At 43.8% G+C, this 19,859-nt stretch overlaps 1 protein-coding gene across 6 annotated transcripts in view; it reads right to left on the reverse strand.

Moving 5' to 3' along the window:
* Positions 1-828: 828 nt before the first annotated feature.
* Positions 829-19,859, reverse strand: part of Rprd2 (regulation of nuclear pre-mRNA domain containing 2) — a 57,424-nt gene continuing 38,393 nt past the window's right edge. For 2 of the 6 annotated variants that reach the window (XM_059265878.1, XM_059265879.1), the window contains 5 exons: positions 16,530-16,812; positions 15,451-15,711; positions 12,832-13,032; positions 5,551-6,732; positions 5,209-5,410 (listed from right to left, as the gene is read on the reverse strand). In XM_059265878.1, coding sequence (XP_059121861.1) covers positions 5,322-5,410; positions 5,551-6,732; positions 12,832-13,032; positions 15,451-15,711; positions 16,530-16,812 — 2,016 coding nt within the window. In that variant the 3' untranslated portion in view covers positions 5,209-5,321. Of the gene's footprint in view, positions 6,733-12,831; positions 13,033-15,442; positions 15,712-16,529; positions 16,813-19,859 lie in introns of those variants that run through there. The other 4 variants (XM_059265876.1, XM_059265874.1, XM_059265877.1 and 1 more) reach the window with 3 other exon arrangements.

Consider the following 19,859-nt stretch of genomic DNA (forward strand, 5'->3'; position numbering starts at 1 on the left):
GCCTTTTTCTTGGTTCCCAACCGTACGTACAATATTTGGAAAACACACAAATAATCTATACAGTATATCCCATGTCATTATCGGTCACTCCCTGAGCACCTTGATCTCATCCCACCCATTACAATACAGAGGATCAAACAGAACACCCATGAGACCGTGAAGAGCTTACAGGCTCAGCGAGACTTCAGCGACCACAAATGCACACGTCAAAAGAGGACGGCTGGAAAAGTTCAATGTGAGAGGGGAAAAGTTAACCACACAACAAAGAAAACCATAGTTTATTAAACTGGAAAACAAAATATTGGAGGCAATTTTCTTTTTTCCAAAAAGCTGGGAAAAGTTAAGTGGTATAAAGAAAACAGATGGGTGATTCTCGGAACATATGCCTTAGATACGTGTGGGTACGTATACCACTTTCTGTCCTTCCCCAGGTGAAAAGCCAATCCAGTGGCATCTTCAGGGCTATCCCCCAGCTTTTCTTTCTGCATTCTGTAGCCTGTTTCTCCTTTGCCCTGGACAGCCATGCTGCATCTTCGATGGAGGAAATTTAGCATCTCTAACCACAGGTCTGTGCTACAAAGCTGCAGTTTTGGCTCCTGGAGAAGAGAAGTCATTTCTGTTTGCAGTCACCAGAGAAGCCAGGGGCCCTTAGTCAAAGCCCCAGTCTCAAAGAAAAATGTCAAACCTTTAGAACTAGTTATTTTATTAAATGATATTAATACACATTCCAAAGGATTTCATTGTTGTCGCCTCTAAAGCATGTATTTGTTTTCCACACTGAACACGTGAGAATATCAATCCAACATATCTACTTTTTTTTTTTTAAAAAAATCTTAACAGATGACCCCACCAATTAAAAATATGGAGGTGGGGGGAGCAGTAATTTACAGCCGATTCAAACCCTAACAGCTGAAGCCTAACTGCATCAACAGGTACCGTTAGGACTGAGTGGGTATTCTGCAGTAAGAAAGCTGAGCCTATTCACATTGTCTAGATAGGCTTGCTGTACCATACACATCACGGTTTCTGGTATCAGAAAGGGTCAAAGTCCTACACTGCTCATAGCACCCTCCAGGGAATCAAACTGAGTTCTGTTGACCTCCATTCTTGGGAGGGCAGAGAGGTGCAGGGAGGAGCTACCATCTAAGCTGACTGGAGAGTAAACTCTCAGAAAACCTTGAAGGATCCTATTTCTGATCTAGCATCACTGAATTCTGTGTGGTACTAGTGTATTCATAGAATTCTTTGTCTGTGGTTTTACAAGGAGCACCAAGGAGCACCAAGGACCTTAGTGACAACTACTCATTCTGCTTCATATGACTCATGTCCTTGCTAAGACACACTATATTGTGCATTCTTTAAAAAATATCTTGTTTATTTTTTTTAAACTCAGGGTGAAATACAAAAGTCAGAGCATGGTACGGAGTTTAAATCACAGACACGGAAAGAATAATATCCCTTGTTTTATCTTTATGAATACCAGAAATGTCTTTTGTTTCACTATATCACATATATACAGTTGTCTTCATTTACTGTTGTAGACAGATTTCCTTAAAATATCTGACAGCTTCATACAATCCTCACTTCCACCCTGAAACACACTCAAGATTTTGTGGCAAAAACAAAACAAAAACATCCCACAAAAACCCAACCCCTGGTTAGTCCATCCTTGAACTGTACAAAGTATCCCTTCATGTATTGGCCATTATGCTTTTGAGGACAATTATCTTGCTTTACCATTCCAGAAACCACTTTCCTGATACTCCATGTTTTCTTAGAAAATCAAATGGTCTGAGAGCCTTTTCAAGTAAACAGTATGTTTAGCTTAAACAAGAGCGGTAGAAAGAATTCACATTCTTTTGTTCTAGACTGAAACACCCCCACTTAATTTCTGAGAAAAAAAAAAGATCAATTCTGAAAGTCACAATTCCCCTGCCCCCACCCCCATTCTCTGTTTGGTGCTTTTATTCAACAAATGTCTTAAGACTCAACATAACTATACTTCTTTTGCTTTGCTATGCTATATACCCAATCCCCTCACAAGGTCATGGTATCGTGAATTTTTGTGGGGAGAACTACAGGGCCGAGAGGTCTGAGAAAGGAAAGAAAGAGGAGCTGGCTCAAAATGGGATGTGCACGAGGGAAAGGCCTTGCTGCAATGCACCCTTCCACGGAACACAGAGCCCGGACCACGACAGACAGCCTTCCTTCTGAAAACTGGTTTGTTCTGAGACAAAGGATTGTCTTCAACCATGTGCTGCACTTTCCTCCATCTTTGCTACCCCAGTGAGGAATTCAAATCACTCCTTACTTCCTTATAGTTCTATTCTAACTTGCTAGAATTCCTTCAAAAGCTCAACACATTGTTTTACACACCTACCTGGAGACTATTAGCGTTTACCGTGGTGCAACACACCAACAGAAATTGTAGTAAGCAGTATGTGCTTCCCAGATAAAGATAAAAGCACTCCAAGCACAGTGATTGTCTTTCCCCTAAGTATTAGATGCAGAAACACAAACAAGCCTTTCAATGCAGGAAAGAAAGCTCTTCCCTCCATGGCAAAGACTCAGGTAAAACATCTATCAGTTGACAGGGAGGGCTGGAGGTGGGCACTGAAAACATCAAGTTGCTATCTGCTGAGGGCCATCTCGGATTTCTCAGGACCCCACTTGCTCTGTGAAGAGGGCCAGCAATACCCACCTGTCTCTAAGACACACCTACAGAGTAGGACATCAAGATACCACTCACCTCCTCTGAAATAGCAACAGCGGTGAGTACATGAATGAGATGGAAAAATCTTAAAGACAGAATATTTCCCTTTCTCTGGTAGTTAATGTTTGCAGAAAACCACCAGCGGCACCACAGTAAAGTGTCTAACTAAACATTTAAGAAGGCAGGGAAAATAGTTTACCTACGCTTGCTCAACAATTTAGTCAGAATTAATAACTGAGGGAGAGAAAGTCAGGGAAAGCAGGGGGCAAGGGCTTAGAACAGATACGTAGAACCATCCAAATGCTTCCCAAGTCCTTGTTTACAAAGGACAGTTGGTCACACAGCACCATTAAATGATCCCCTCCCTAGCTTTACATACTGTGATCATTCCTCATTTTAATATTGAAATTATATTCCGTTCTTTTTTCCTTTAAGGAAGAGACTTTTCTCTTTTCTTTCTTTTTGAGACAAAGTTCCACTATAGTTCAAGCTGGCCTCATACTTGCCATTCTCTAGTCCCTGCCTCCCAGCGCTGGGGCTGTGGGTGTGTACCACCACACCCAGCAAGAGAGAACTTTCTACTACACAGAATGAGATTTGTACTGCCTCAGATTGACTGTCTGGTAATAGTTCAGAAGAGGGTGCTTAAAAAACAAAAGATAAAGAACTCCATTTCAACATGCCTTTAGAATAAAGCAAATACACCTGGCAGGCCCCAAATTGCCCACATTCTGTCCTTCTGCAAACACCTCTTGGCCCTCAGCAGAGGAGAGAATACAAAGAAGGGAGCCAAGCTGGTCACAGAAGTTGCTTAGCTGGAGAGGGAAGGAGACAGGGATCCTCCCACTATGATTAGCAAGGCCAAGCCCCAAATGACACCCCAACATTGCACATGTTATGACCTGTACTGACCGAAGTTTATTTCAAATGTAAGTTATCTCTCCAATAGATGAGATAAAATATTGTTTACCTCCCCACTCCCGAAACCCCCAGCCAAATGAAGTGACTTTGGTTATGTTTACTTTTTTTTTTAAGAAAGAAGAAAAGGAAAAAAGAAAAAATACAAACAATTTGGGAAAGGTCCTAAGTGCAGAGAGAGGACTAGATAATAGTAAACTATCACCAGTATGCTTTCTGAATTTGGAAGAGAGGCCCTTCATTAAAAACAAACAAACAAACAAACAAAATCAAGAGAGGAAACAAATAAAAACAAGAAACCAAACTGCTACTTCCAATGCTCTCTAGACTGTTCAAAATGCCTTTCCCTGATTTCCATCAGTACCTGGGAGGGAAGAATGGGCGTTTTGGTGCAAAGAACGGAGGACCTCTAACAAAAGGTGGCCGGGGTCTCTTTAGACTGTGGAATGGGTCTCTGCCGAGAAAAGCTTCCCTAGGCCGAAAGTCTGGCCGGGGACTCCGTAAAATCATACCACTCCGGCCGATGGCGTCTCTGTGTGGGGGGCCCAGGGGAAGGCCGCTGCTGCTGGTGCTGCCTCCCCCACCTCCTCCAAGGGCTGGGCCCAGGTGCTCCAGAGGGTGGGAGGGTAGGCTCAGGCTTTCTCGTGCACGGCTAAGACCAGGGCCATTGAGGTCCCTGGGTCCTGTGAGCACCCCAAAATGCTCAGCCAGGGTCCCTTGAAGGAGGGAACTATGGTCCTTGGGAAAAACTGCCACAGGCCCAGTCACTCCATGCTCTGGCAGTGGTGGAGTTGGGAAAGGTACAACCCCAGAGTGGTCAACAGGGGGTGGAGGAGGGGGCGGGGTAGCAAAAGGGACACCACTCCCTCCACTGCTGCTAAGCTCCCCCGGGGGTGGGGGAGGGGGTGGGGGAGGGAAAGGAACTCCGCTGTGCTCTCCAGGGGGAGGTGGTGGGGCAGCATGGGCCAGAGTTGCCTCCTTTGTAAAGGGGTTCGAAAGATCCACAGAGGGCAGATGAGTGGGTGCCTCTCGAGAGAAGATACCACCATGATCCTTAGGAGGGGCAGGTGGGGCAGATGACGGCCCCACTGGCTCTCTTTGGAAGGGTGTCCCATGTTCCAAGGGGGATGGGGGGAGATGATGCTCAAATGTTGAGTTGAAACTGCTGGAATGAAAGCTGGAGACACTCTCCTGAAACTGGGGTGCCCGTTCCTTGTATGGCGTTGTCTTAAAGCCAGTGAGGCCTCCGCTGCTCCCACCCCCAAGGGATGCCATCTCAGAGGCACTTGAGGGACCATTGTCAAAAGAGCTGCCTGGTGTGCTCAGATCAAACCATCCTACTCTCGAGACCTCACGCCCGTGTCCTCTATTTCCCTTCCCAGGAACTCGTATGGACTCTACAGTCTGTATCGGCTCCCCTGACATCCGCCTATTGGCTGCATTGTGATAACCCAGAGTTTCTATGGGGGCCCCCTTTTCTTCTGTGCTATCAGGCAAGTCTAAGCAGGAGGAAGAGACTCGGGTTTCTATGCGATAGTGTTCTTCCTGTTGCTGGTCAGTGGTAGGCAAGGTAGGCTGGGTGAGGTTTGACAGACTGACACCATCACTTGAAGTACCCTTGTTGGGGGTCTGGCCAAAATGCTTATCATCTGAGGGTTTGCGTGAGGCGTTTTTAAGCATATTCTTAAACTCAATCGTCGATGTGGTGGAAATCGTGGAGGCCAGGACTTTCTCCACACCTGATGTGGGTGGGTGGCCCGTTGGCGCAGCAAGGGTATTCTGCGAAGAGAAAAGGGAACGATGTGGGACTGAGTGAGGAGAGTCTGGGTACTGCTTCTGTGGCAAAGTGAGATGCCCAGTGGTAGACTGAGACAAGCTACTGTGGTTGGAATCAGGGGTGAAAAACGAATCATTCTTACTCGGTGATGGTGACCGATCAGACCCAGGTTCATTCCCTCTTATGCTGAAGGCACCAAATAGCCCAGGGGGAGATGAGAGATGGTCACAGTTCTCACTAGAGTCTAGGAGGGCCCTTACAGATGGAGGGAAGGCAGACTTTACCCCAAACTCTTGGGCCCTGTGGTTATAACTGGACAGGATTGGCTGGTACTCGGTAGCGTCAGAAAGCTTGCTTGACTTTAGGATAGATTTGGCTGGTTTCTTCTCTAAGTTCATCATGGCAGAGGGTGGAGGCCCTGAATACTCAAAATCTCGGTAATCCTCATCTTCCTGGAAAGAAGTATCAGGGAAGAACTTTTCCTGTGAAGAATCCATCAGGGAAGATGGTCTCTCTACTCCCTCAGACGGCTGCTTGTAGGGAGAGTCACTGGCTAGGCCGAAGGGCCGAAATGTAGACACAGAATTGGGGAGCTCTTGGGGGTAATTTTCATCTCTTCCAGGGGGTGGTGATCTTGTACTGCTGGGTGTTGAGGAACCAGGGCTGATGATCTTAGACAGCAGGGACATAGTGTCGACACTGCTGGACGTGGGCTTGTCCATCATCTCATCCTGGGTGGGGGTCCCACTCCGTTCGTCCCGAACAGGGGTTCCATCAATGTTGTCAGCCGAAGTACTAGTCGGACCGCGCTGGAAGTCTGAGGAATGGCTCTCTGACGGGGCACTGGATCCCAAACTGCTCAGGATCGGGATGTTTAAGTTTAAGCCACTGAAACCAGGATTACCTTTTAAGAAGTTGTGGATCTTCATTTCCAGGCTTGGGGAAGTGGACTCTGATTCCAGCTTTGGCTTGGAGACCTCTGAGGATTGGCACATGGCAACTTCAGTAGGTGGGGCAGCAGGGCTAGTATTGTGGGCACCTGTGAATCCTAAAGAACTGGACGGCAATTTGAAAGTAGTGCTTGGGAGCACTGGGCTCTGCCCCACTGACGCCTTGCTTGCTGAAGTTGAAGAGACTTCAGCAGTTGAAGAACTAGGAGAATAGCTGAAGCTTTTGGAAATAAAGGACTGCGTATTGGAAAGCAGGTTTCGCCCCTTTACGGTAGAGCCTGTGGTGCTAGCAGGGGAAGCTGTAGAGCTCTGGGATGTAGCTTCACTGGCTGGCACTGGGTTCCCAGTAACACTCTGAAGTAAAGATGACAGGCCTGTAGAAACACAGATTAGCAGGGTTAAAAAGAACAACTACCCACATCCTAATGCAAACAAGCCTGGCTTATTAGATACTATCATTCACTCTGGTGGGAATCAGATGGATTTCCAAATACGGAATTAAAAGGACTCCAGACTAAACAGGCAACGTCTGGATGTCACAAAAAAAACATCGGGCCTATTTATCAATCTAAGACAGCAAAGCATTCAGATATTTCCAGGACAATCCAGACACAAGTCCAGTAATAAAAGGTCAGAGGAAAGAGGGATTTTTAATGTCAGAATCATTCACAGCTTAAACAAAGCAAAGCAGGAGAGGAACGGAAGAAAATTCTTCTTAACACAACATTCTAAGCCAGTATCTGTGTCTGAGCTGTGGAATTGCTCTAAACACAATGAATATTCCCACCTTTCCATCCTTCACAATTTACTCCAATTTGTTAGCACGCACTGTTGTTTTCAAGAACACATACAAAATTCAGAAATCTGCTTCAATAGGGAATACTTTTTTCAAGAAGTCTATCTCTTGCTAGATTAGCGTCACGTTAAAATCATTTTGTATGTGTATGGGTGTCTGGCCCTCCTACCCTCGTGTATGTCTCTGTACCACAGGAATGGAGGAGGTCAGAAAAAGGTACTGGATCCCCTGGAACTGAAGTTACCAACAGCTGTAAACTATGTGGGTGCTGAACATTCTCTCTCCAGTCCTGTCTTTTAAAATTTATTTTATTTATTTTTATTTTATGTGCATTGGTGTTTTGCCATGGGTGTCAGATCCCCTGGAACTGGAGTTACAGACAGTTGTGAGCTGCCATGTGGGTTCTGGGAATTGAACCTGGGTCCTCTGGAAGAGCAGTCAGTGTTCTTAACCACTGAGCCATTTCTCAGCCCCAGTCCTGTTTCTTTTATTTGGGGGGGGGGGGGGATGACTCTCATATAATCCAGGCTGGCCTTAAACTCTAATCCTCTTGGTTCCACCTCCTTAATGCTGGGAATTTAATTGGGTACCATCACACCCTGTTTTTCCCCCTTTAAAATTCCAACTTATTTATGTATTTATTTATTTTTGAGGCAGAGCTCAACTGGCTCTGGAACTTGCTATGTAGACCCGGCTGGCCTTGAACTCATGGAGCTCTGCCTGCCTCTGCTTTCTGAATACTGAGATTAAAGGTACATGTCACTACAGTCTGACTCTCTTTCTTCTAAATTGTTTTTAGTTATGTGTATATTTGTGTAATGAATGCCATGTGTGTTCAGGAGCCTGTGGAGGATGAAAGAAGGCATTAAATATTCTGGAGCTGGAGTCACAGGTGGTTGTAAGCTATCAGATATGGATGCTGGGAACAGAATCTGGGCCCTATGCAAGAGCAGTACACGCTCTAACTGCTAGGCTATTGTTAAGTCCCTTTTTTCATTTTCTTCTAGTTTTTTTTTTTTTTTTTTTTTTGAGACAAGGTGTTGCTATGAAGGCCAGGCTATCCTCAAACTTTCAATCTTCCTTTCTCTTAAAAAATGTGGGGATTATACACGTGCATCACAGAGACAATGCTTTCAGGACCAGCTCTGTCTGTAAAAGACAGCAATGATAAACAGAAAAACAGGCACCACAAGGACTACAAATTAGACCAACAGAAGTGCTGATCTTTTCATACAAAAATGCACAATTCCTGTTTTATAGCTAGGAAAACCAAGGATTATCAATTAGTACAAACTTCAATGATGAGATTCAACCATATACACTGACTGACAAACCTCAGAACCATGGAAAAAGAATTCTTTGGTACAGGCTGGAGTTAATAAAATCAAAGTGCTCCTGAAAATGAAACAAAACAAACCCCGGATCTCCTTACATAGCCAGAGGGACTCAAACTCAAGATATGCCTGCCTGCCAAAATTACAAAGGTATACTTCAATGTCCAGGCAGAAAATAGTCTAGAAGACAAAAAGTTGAAAAGAAACTAACGTAAGATCCTATTAAGCCAATCATACTTTGTCAAGTTTACTCACTTTCTAGTCATAAATGAAAATTCCAGTTCTTACTAAATCTACCAAAACTATCTTTTGGTAATGAAACATCTAAAGAAAATATTCCTGATACTTCAGTTAGTGCTTCTTCAAAATATCAAATTAAATCATATTTACTAAGGGATTAAATTTTTTTTTAATTTTCCTTGACTTCCAATTTTTAAAATTAATTCTGTACGTGCACATACACATGTGGCACCTACACGTGGAAGCCAGAGGTCAACTTCAGGTGTTGTTTCCTCAGGAGCTATCCACCTATTTTGAAGCAAGTTCTCTCACTGGAACTGGGGCTAACTGATCATCATGTCGGCTGGCCAGCAGTTTTCCTCTGTCCTGACTTCTCTGGTGCTATGATCACAAGCATATGACCCCAAGCCTGGATGTCCATGTGGGTGCTGGTGACTGGGCTCTGGTCCCCGTGCCTGCCCAAAAAGCAGTTACCACCTGAACAACTCCTAGAGTGAACTCAAGCACCTGGGCCTCCTCAGGCCATAGTCATCTGGCACGAATCAGCACACTTCATTTCCATCCTCCTCTCCTACTGTCCTCCCTTTTGGTGCTCACTTCTCTGCAAACAGCGATTCCATCTGCTTTCATGGCACACCTATTTCACCCCAACCAAGATCTTCTCTTTCATGGATCTCTGTTCTAACATCTACATAGACACAGACACAATTCACTATGCCTTTAAGAGAAAATATGGGTATATTCTTTTTGTGTCTGGCTTACTCTGCTTAGCACAATAATCTCCAGTTACACCCACTTCCCTGTGAATGTTAGGTTTTTCATACTCTTCATAAGGCTGAATTAAATTAAATGTGCATATGTGCACATTTGATCTATTTGTGGACGGGTTTCTAGGCTGGTTCCATTGATTACTGAAAGTAAGGCAACATTAACAAGGACACACAAGAACCTCTGTGGTGTGTTCATTTGAGCTCTTCAGGTGTAGACCCAGGAGCAATTGTATCTGAGCTCCATTTGCAGTCAAGAAAGTTCATCCTGACTTCCATGGTGTCTATACTCGTTTACACACCTACAGCACCAGACACAAATCCTACTATTGTTATTGTTTTGCTCCTTATGAGCTAAGAAAGTGCTCTACACTGAACTACATTCCTGGCTCAGGTCTGTCTTTTGGAGAGTCTTACATTGTGCCCCGGGATGCACTAGGACTTGCTCCTTAGCCCACACTGGCATAAACTGTGATCCTTCTGCTACTGCCTCCCAGGTGGGAGTCACATGTACCATGCCTATCCTTTATTTATTCTTTTGTTTTTCGAGACTAGATGTTCTGTAACTCACCACACAGACCACACAGGCCTCAGACTCACAAAGATCCACCTACCCATACCTCCCAAGTGCTGAGATTAAAAGCATTTGGCACTACATCCCACTATTCATTTGTTTTCTCAAATGGGCATTTGCTACGTAGCCCAGGCTAGCCTCGACAATCCTGCCCAAATGCTGGGATTACAGATGTGAGGTATATGTGATTTTTAAAAAGAGATTCAGTGTTATATTTCAGATACTGTGGGACATGTTCTTCCACAGACCACTGTTTTTCAAAGGCAGACACTGTCAGGCCAGTGAGACGCCTCAGCAGGTAACACGCTTGATGCCAAGCCTAAAGACCTGAGTTGAATTCTCAGCACCCACACTGTAGAAGGAGAGAACCAATTCCCACAATTGTCCTTTGACCTCCTTAAGCACTGAAGCTCATGTACTCCCACCAATAAATAAAAAATATTAGATTTCTGTAATATGTAAAATTCTTTTTTGTCACTTTACTACATCTTTTTCATCTCAACAAGCTATAAAATCTTTCTTTTGAAAATTTGTCAACAGGATTATGAATGACAACAGAACAAAGTTCTAAAAATTTTTTTTCTTTTCCTTTTTTTTTGGTTTTTCAAGACAGTTTCTCTGTGTAGTTTTGGGGCCTGTCCTGGATCTCGCTCTGTATACCAGATATAGTGGCCTCAAACTCACAGAGATCTTCCTGGCACTACCTCCTGAGTGCTGGGATTAAAGGTGTGTGCCACCATTGCCTGGCTCTTTTCTTTTTTTTTTTGGAGACAAGGTTTTCAAACTCAGAGATCTGCCTGCCTCTGCTTCCCAAGTGTTGGGATTAAAGGCATAAAAAAAAAAAAAAAATTGTACTCTGTGAGCGGTGGTAGCACAAGCCTTTAATCCCAGCACTCAGGCAGGAGGACAGCCTGGTCTGTAGAGCAGAAAGGACTCTAAGATACAGTGATGCGTCCATGTGGAAAAACGAAGGAATGACTTTAAATTTTCATATGTTTGTTTGTTTTTCTGAGACAAGGTTTCTCTGTGTAGCCCTCCCTGTCCTGGAACTTGCTCTGTAGACCAGGCTGGACTCAACTCAGAGATCCACCTGCCTTTGCCTCCCGAGTGCTGGGGACTAAAGGCGTGCGCCACCACTCCTGGCTGACTTTGAAATTTTTACTGTATCTACAGGATGGTGGTAGAAAAGGAGAACTCAGAAGCAGTGGAATCTCTCTTGAGTTGTACCAGAAGAGCTGTTGTATATTACCAAACTTTTTTGTGCTAAAAAAAAAAAAAATCTGACAACAATAACACAGGGCTGGAGAGATGGCTCAGAGATTAAGAGCACTGGCTGCTCTTCCAAAGGACCTGAGTTCTACTCCCAGCAACTACATGGTGGCTCACAACCATCTGTAAATGAGATCTGGTGCCCTCTTCTGGCCTGCAGACATACATGCTGGCGGGACACTGTATACATAATAAATAAATAAGTCATTTAAAAAAAAACCAAACCGCCGGGCGGTGGTGGCGCACGCCTTTAATCCCAGCACTCGGGAGGCAGAGCCAGGCGGATCTCTGTGAGTTCGAGGCCAGCCTGGACTACCAAGTGAGTCCCAGGAAAGGCGCAAAGCTACACAGAGAAACCCTGTCTCGAAAAACCAAAAAAAAAACAAAAAACAAAAACAAAAAACAAACAAAAAAAACCCCTACAACACAAAAACAGAATCCCACTGTAGCCTAGGCTAGCCTATAACTTGAAATCTGAGTTTCCTAAGAACTGGGATTGCTGGGAACATCAATTCTTTACTGCTAGTTCCAATAGACAGGGGTTTCAGATGATCACTGAATGGTATTTAGTTCTGTAAAATAAAATTCTTTATTTGAAGATAAACCCAGAACAGTTTGGGAAACGAAAAGTAATACTTACCGATACTGCTCTACTCATACAGCACAGGGTTCCTCACTAGCAACACTGACATTTTAGACTACATAGGTCTTGTGGCTGGAGACCATGCTATGCTTTATAGGATATTTAATGTCTGTCTGACCTGGTTATACAACGCTGACACTGTTCTGGAATTTATACCTAATTGCATAATTATACTGAAATGCTTAAGAAGGGTGGTGTAGGTACCTGGAAAGTAAGATTTGAAAGATCAGGTACGATTCATGAAAAACTGAAGCCATTTTATGTATAAGACATAACTGGGGAAGCCAAAAAGAGAAGTTGAAATGAGGTAGAGATTATAGAAAGGAGGAAAAAAAAAGATATAGGTCAACATTAGACTTCAACACACACCAGGTGGATGTCTATGAGTTCAAAGACAGCCTGATCTACAGAGCAAGTTCCAGGATAGACAGAGCTACACAGAAAAATCCTGTCTAGAACGCCCCCACAAAAACAAAAATCTATACTAAGAGCTGGGATTAATGTAACCCCCAGGGGTGCCATGGTGCAGGTCAGAGTATTAAATAATCAAGAAATCTGGTTTTTAGTTTCAGCTCATCACACATCAGACAGACTTATGACCTTAACCAACCATATTAACTCACTGAGCCTAGTTTTCTTACCTGAATGGGAGGTAATAGACTAGATAATATTTAGGCTGTTTTTGTGTTGACATTTTCAATTCTATAAATGCCACCTCTTAAGTGGTAACTATAAAGGCAGTAATGAGTTAACTATATTGTACATTTCATGGCTTTGGATTCCTTAGAGCTAGAATCCAAGATTACACCAGAGACGAACATTCAAGTCCCTCTGGCACATGTCCGTTTACCTTGGAGTGCAGGGGCTGACTGTGTCTGGGTTTTAGAAAGAGCAGAGAGAATGCTCTCTGGGGTGATCTCCACCTTTGAGAGGATATTTGCCAGAGGGTTGTGAGATGTTGTTGTGGCAGGTGCAGGTGTTTTCAGGCCACTGGTGAGGTTGCTGGGACTGGTAGGCGTTCCTGGAGAAGGTCTTGATGCAGAACTGACCCCTGGTGGCAGAAAGATGAACTCAAGAAAATGCAATACTCCATTCATGACACTTTCCACTCAATGAATGATTGTTTAATAGTAATTCTTGTGACTGATCTACAAATAGTGCCCATTTGACACATACAAAGAAAAACAACTGAAAATATGAACTGTTCTATTTGGAATATTCTTAAAACAAAGAAGCACTACGTTATTTTCGCGCACATTGGTTTTAGGAGCAGCAACCAGCACAGACCAGGCAACCTACTTCTATTGATGGTATGACTGGGTGTATGTGGGGTGTGGTGGTGGTATTATGGGATCAGAGGCACTACCACTACAGAACGCTGCCACTATGAGTCTATGTATTTGGCAAGGGTTTTTCTATTTTTTTTGTTTTTTTGAGACAAGGTTTCTCTGTGTAGCCCTGTCTGCCCTGGAACTCGCTCTGTAGACCAGGATGACCTCAAACTTACAGAGATCCGCCTGCCTCTGCCTCCTGAGTGCTGGGATTCAAGGTGTACACCACCACTGTCTGGCGGCAAGGGTTTTTCTTTTGAAACAGCCTTTAAAATGACATTATACAAACAAACTCTTTCATACTTTTACATTTCAAAACATTGGGTTGGTTATTAACACAAAGGTAAATGCTGACAGGAGAAAAACATTTGATTTCTTAAAAAAAAAACTCCACTATGAGCAGGTGTTTTACAAAGAAACATAAATAAGCAAATGAAAAAGAAGTCTTTAATTAAAAGAATAGATATTATCTTTTCAAGATTGAATGTAACAATGGGAAGGGTAAGGAACAATTAAATTTCCAAATACTATGTATATAAAACAGTATATTCTCTTAGATAACAATTTAATTCTAACACATGAAAATACTTTTACAAAAATCTACATTCTGTTTTTTGGTTTTGTATTTTGGAAACAGGGTCTCCCGTTGTGCAGTGGCGGTGCACACCTTTAATCCCAGCACTTGGCAGACAGAGTGAGGCGGATCTCTGTGAGTTCGAGGCCAGCCTATACAGCGAGTTCCAGGACAGGCTCCAAAGTTACAGAGAAACCCTGACTCAAAAAACCTAAAAAAAAAAAAAAAAAGAAAAAAAAAGAAAGAAAAAAAGAAACAGGATCTCAAGGGTCTCACGATAACCACAGCTGGCCTAGAATTCTCAGTCCTGCTGCTTGGTTTCCTGAGTGTCAGTGTTACAGGTAACACTCTATCTAGGTCACATGCTGATCCTCCCCTCCAAATTAATACAGAGTGGGCAGGGCGCAGACGAAAGAATACTTGTTTCCCTATCTTTCTGCAGCTGCGTGTTGCACATTATAGCACTTTCATTGTTGTTGTTGTTGCTCATGTGTAGACAACGGGGGAGCATGTGGAAATCAGTGACAATTTTTTGGAGTCCATCGCTTCCGCCACCTTCATGAGACCCTGGGAACTGAATGTAGGGCTCACCAGGTTTGCGCAGCAAGGACCTCAGTGTTCTTTATAAAGCAAAAGGCTGACGACGCAGTAGTGTATAATAACAAGGACTACCACACATCACAACAGTTTCTTTTCTTGTGTTTGTGTTATATGCACAGGTACACACGCCCACATGTGTGCATGTGGAGGCCAATGACATTGGATGTCTTCTTCTGTCACGATCTCATTTTTGGAGATGGTGTCAATCACTGAATTTGGAGTTTTTTGTTTCTTCTAGACTGGTTGCCAACCCCCAATATCTACCTGTCTCCACTTACTCCAAATGGTGGGGTTCTAGACACCTGTGGCTAACTTGGATTTTATGTGGTGCCGGTGATCTGAACTCAATGGATACTCATCCTTATGCACTTCACTCACTGAACCATCTCCCTACCCACTTTCATCTTTTTTTCCAGAAAGGGTCTCATGTAGCCCAGGCTATCCTTCAACTCCTGATTCTCCTGCCTCTTCATCCAAGTGCTGAGATTACAGGTGTGCACCATCACAACCAGCTGTTTAGATAAGTATAGATAGAGTACTTAAGTTTTTAAATAAGATGGCTTAAAAATAATATGTACAATGTTTATTTTTTCTTAGTTTGTCAAAACAGGGTTTCTCTGTGTAACAGCTCTGGCTGTTCTGGAACTTACAGAGATCCACGTGCCTCTGCCTCCCAAGGGCTAGGTGGGATTAAAGGTGTGCATCACAGCCACCCAGCCAATGTTTCAATTACTAAAAGAAGTATTACAAATACCGAATCTGTCAAACCAGCATCCATGCATATGTGTGGGTGGTTTGCTTTGGTGTATTAAGATTCTTTTTGAGCTTTTCTATAACGTCTATCCATTTTTTAATGTATTTTTAAAGAAATTTCACCATCAACAACAACAGCAACACAAAACCTTGACGACTCATGAAACCAAGATGGAATCCACGTTTTTCCATCCTCACTGGGCTCACTTACCCGTGGTTTTCATGACTGATGTTAAGCTGCTAAGGATGGAACTAATTTTTGCCAGATCCACATTCGCCAGGTTTGGCAAAGCCAAAGCAGGGGAGGGGGACAGAAGAGAAGTGTTCGCGGGCTTTGGAAGAGGTGGGGTCGCTGTCGTGGGCACAGGGGCCGGGGCACATGAGGAGGCCTTAGAGACACCTTCTGTTGGCTTTGTGGGGACAGAAGTGGAGACAGCTGGTTTTTCCAGAGGTTTTTCTTTCCTGTCTTCCACTGTTTGAACAAACAAGAGAGACAATTTTATGACCTATTTTCTAAACTTTACTTCCAGTATGAACCAATATTATGACCTAATATTTCCTACTCTGAGGGCAAAAGCCCTACACTCACTTACTTTATGATTAAAAACAAAACAAAGCCGGGAGGCAGAGGCAGACGGATCTCTGTGAGTTCGAAGACAGCCTGGTCTACAGAGTGAGATCCAGGACAGGCACCAAAACTACACAGAGAAACCCTGTCTAGAAAAACAACAACAACAACAACAACAATAAAAAGACAGGGTTTCTCTATGTAGCTCTGGCTATCCTGGAACTGTCTCTATAGACCAGGCTGCCCTTGCCTCTGCCTTCTGAGTGCTGAGTGCTGGGATGAAAGGCGTATGCTACCACCACCAAGTGTATATCCAAAATATTTTTATTTCAGTAAGGTATAAAAATAAAAATCATGGCCGGCAGTGGTGGCGTACGCCTTTAATCCCAGAACTCGGGAGGCAGAGGCAGGAGAATCTTTGTGAGTTCGAGGCCAGCCTGGTCTACAAAGTGAGTTCCAGAACAGGCTCCAAAATCTACACAGAGAAACCCTGTCCCGAAAAACCCAAAAATAAATAAATAGATAGATAAACAAACAAACAAATAAATGATAAAATAAAAATCATTTATGAACACTGGGCATACAGTTTAGAGCTAAGTGCCTGTGAAAGGCCCTGGGTTTGCTCTCTAGTACCACGGAAAAGAAAGTCTGACTGATCGATTAATTAGCAGGAAAGCAAAGTCAATACAGAATAAGCTACTTATTAACCACATCAGGATTACCAATGATTTTTGACCCGTCATCTTCCACATCTGAGAGCTCCATGTCTTCCACATCACGGTTATCTGTCACAGGCTCAGGTGTGGCAGATGTGTCGCTCTCCATGGCTGGTGACTGGGATTCCTCACCTCCCATTCCCTGAAACGGAGATTCAGACCCCGTTGGGGAAGGAGCATCCATACTTGGAGAAGGGACTGGTGATTCCTCAGGGTCAGGAAGGGTAGCCTTCAATTGATCCAACTTCTTCTTCAAGTTGTTTACTCGGTTCGCGAAAGTTTTGTAAGCCTAAAAGAGATAAAAAGAGCTTGTTTCTCTAAGAAAAGGAACTGCCAGGCACCATTTTGACTATGATCAGATTTCATTATTACTAAAAAATAACCAAAAAAAAAAAAAAAAAAAAAAAAGGAACTGGGTGGTGGTGGCGCACTCCTTTAATCCCAGAACTCGGGAGGCAGAGGCAGGCGGATCTTTGTGAGTTCGAGGCCAGCCTGGTCTACAAAGTGAGGTCCAGAACAGGCTCCAAAAGCTACACAGAGAAACCCTGTCTCAAAAAACCAATAAATAAATAAATAAAATAAAAATAACTAGCCCCAAACAAGAATATCACCTTCTGTTGAGCACAGAGTAGTCTGGGGTATCTACTTGTGCTCAGTGAGTACTACAACCCACACAGCTGTCTGAGCTAGACTCTAAAACTTTCACGGTTACTGTGTATGCATGTACGATGGACATGGATGGGCAGGCCATGGTGTGCACATGGAGATCACAGAAAAACTCTGTCAAGTCAGTTACTTCCTTCCATCTGTATGCAGGTTCTAAGGATCAACTGAGGTCTCAACAGGAGTGCCTTTACCCGCTGAACCTTTGCCCAATTCCTCAGAAGTGCTCTATCCAGCACATCCATGAACCAGTCTGACTGGCGGTCATGTACTGAAGTTTTCACTTTCCTCGGAGTCCCTTTCTGTTGCTTGTTACTCCTTTTCTAAGTCAGTGCTGTGCTCAAGACCCCACGGAAGTTATGCTTCCCCAGGTTCCTCCTGTGTGTGATGGATTGCTTGAGCCTCTTTGTTTCTGAGGACCTTAACCATTCTGAAGAGTGCTGATCGATTGATTTTGTCATGATTAGACAGAGGTCATGAGATTTTAGGAGGAAGACCACAGAGTTGTCATGCCAACATACTCATCACCTCAGCACTGTTGCTGCTAGTACCAACACCTTGTGTGAACCCCTCTCCTTTTCCTGACTAAGTTACTGTGTGTACGTGTGTGTGAACACACACCATGACATGCAAGTCAATGTCAGAGGGTAACTCTTGGAAACTTTTCTTCCCACCCTGTGAGTCCTGGGCACCAAACTCAGGCCATCAGGGTTGGCAGCAAGTGCCTCTTTATCTGCAGAGCCATCTCAGTGGCCCCCTTCATGCCTTGATTATCTCAATTGCTATGATCTTAAAGCTGGGTGCTTTAAAAATACTATTTTGTGTGTACAAATGTTGGAGAGCATGTGCAGAAGTCAGAGAACAAACTGTGGCAGTTGGTTCTTTCCCTCCACTGTTCAGGTCCCAGAGCTCAAACTCAGGTCTTGGCTTGGTAGCAGGTCCCTCTACACACTGAGCCATCTTACCTCTCCCCCTCCTTTTGCTTTGAGAGTCTTGAACCATCACTTTGTAAGTATTACTTTATTTTAGCTAGACATTCAAAAACATTATTTAAAAGACACTAATATACCGGGCACAATGGCACATTGAATTCCAGCACTGGCTGTTCTTGCAGAGGACCTGGCTCAGTTTCCCAGAACCCACCTGGTGGGTCATAGCTGCCTCCAAGGCACAGGCACAAATGTCCTGGCTGTACACCCCCATGTGCAGGCAACACTGACAAACATTATAGGGAAAGGCCGGGGCTGGAGAGACGGCTCAGCAGCCAAGAGCACAGGCTGCTCTTCTGGAGGACACAGGTTCAATCCCCAGAGTCCACACAGCCAATGACAACCCTATGTAACTCCAGTTCCAGGGGACCTGACACCTTCTTCTAGACGAATGCAGTGCACAAATGTATATGCAGGCATATATTCATGTACATAAAGTAAAAATAAAGATACAAATGTCCATCTACTGAAAGGTATTGGAAAGTGCTGGGGCATCCAAACTTTAAGTGAGGAACACCAGTAAGGCCACAAGGAAAGCTAAGCTCATGTCAGTGTTGCTCTTTTCTTTGAGGTTCTGATTTTGGGGAACAGTGTAAAAAACTGAGTATCCATTCAAAAGGACACAAAGTGAAGGTAGGCTACTCAGTAGAGCTTTTAACAGTCTTTTTAATGTAGGAAAACAAAAGTTAAGAGTCTCAAAAGATAGATACTCTGGCAAGAGTATGGATAGAATTGGTTCAAAATATTTTTTTAATTTTGTTTTCCTTCATGATATTTTATTTTTCCTTTTTTTTTAAATGAGATTTTTTTTTTTTTTTTTTTTTGGTTTTTCGAGACAGGGTTTCTCTGTGTAGCTTTGTGCCTTTTCCTGGAACTCGCTTTGGAGACCAGGCTGGCCTCGAACTCACAGAGATCTGCCTGCCTCTGCCTCCCGAGTGCTGGGATTAAAGGCATGCGCCACCACCGCCCAGCTTAAATGAGATTTTTTGAAGGCCTGGGAAGCTCAGCAGATAAAGGTACTTGCTGCCAAACCTGGCACCTAAAGTTTGCTTCCTGGAATGCACAGGTAGAGGAGAACTGACTTCCAACAGTGCCTCCCGCCCACCCACCCCCTACCCACACGTTAACACCCAATTAAGAATAAATAATTAGCCGGGCGGTGGTGGCGCACGCCTTTAATCCCAGCACTCTGGGAGGCAGAGCCAGGCGGATCTCTGAGTTCAAGGCCAGCCTGGGCTACCAAGTGAGTTCCAGGAAAGGAGCAAAGCTACACAGAGAAACCCTGTCTCAAAAAAAAAAAAAAAAGAATAAATAATTGCCAGCACTCAGGAGTGGGATCCAGGACAGGCACCAAAACTACAGAGAGAAACCCTGTCACGAAAACAAAAAACAAAAAACAAAAAACAAAAAAAAAAAAAAAAGAATTTTTTCTTGTTTTGTTTGTTTTTCAAGACAGGGTTTCTCTGTGTATCTCTAGCTGTCCTGGAACTCACTCTGTAGACCAGGCTGACCTCAAACTCGGAGATCCACCTGCGTCTCTGCCTCCCAGTGTTAGAATTCAAGGTGTGAGCTACCACTGCCCGGCTTTTCTCACACACACTCACACCACTCTCCCCCTGCTTCCTCCTTCTGCATACACATATGTATGTATAAATGCACACATATAATTTACAGTGTATTTTTA

Source organism: Peromyscus eremicus, chromosome 6 (assembly GCF_949786415.1).
Source record: "Peromyscus eremicus chromosome 6, PerEre_H2_v1, whole genome shotgun sequence".
Lineage (NCBI taxonomy): Eukaryota > Metazoa > Chordata > Mammalia > Rodentia > Cricetidae > Peromyscus > Peromyscus eremicus.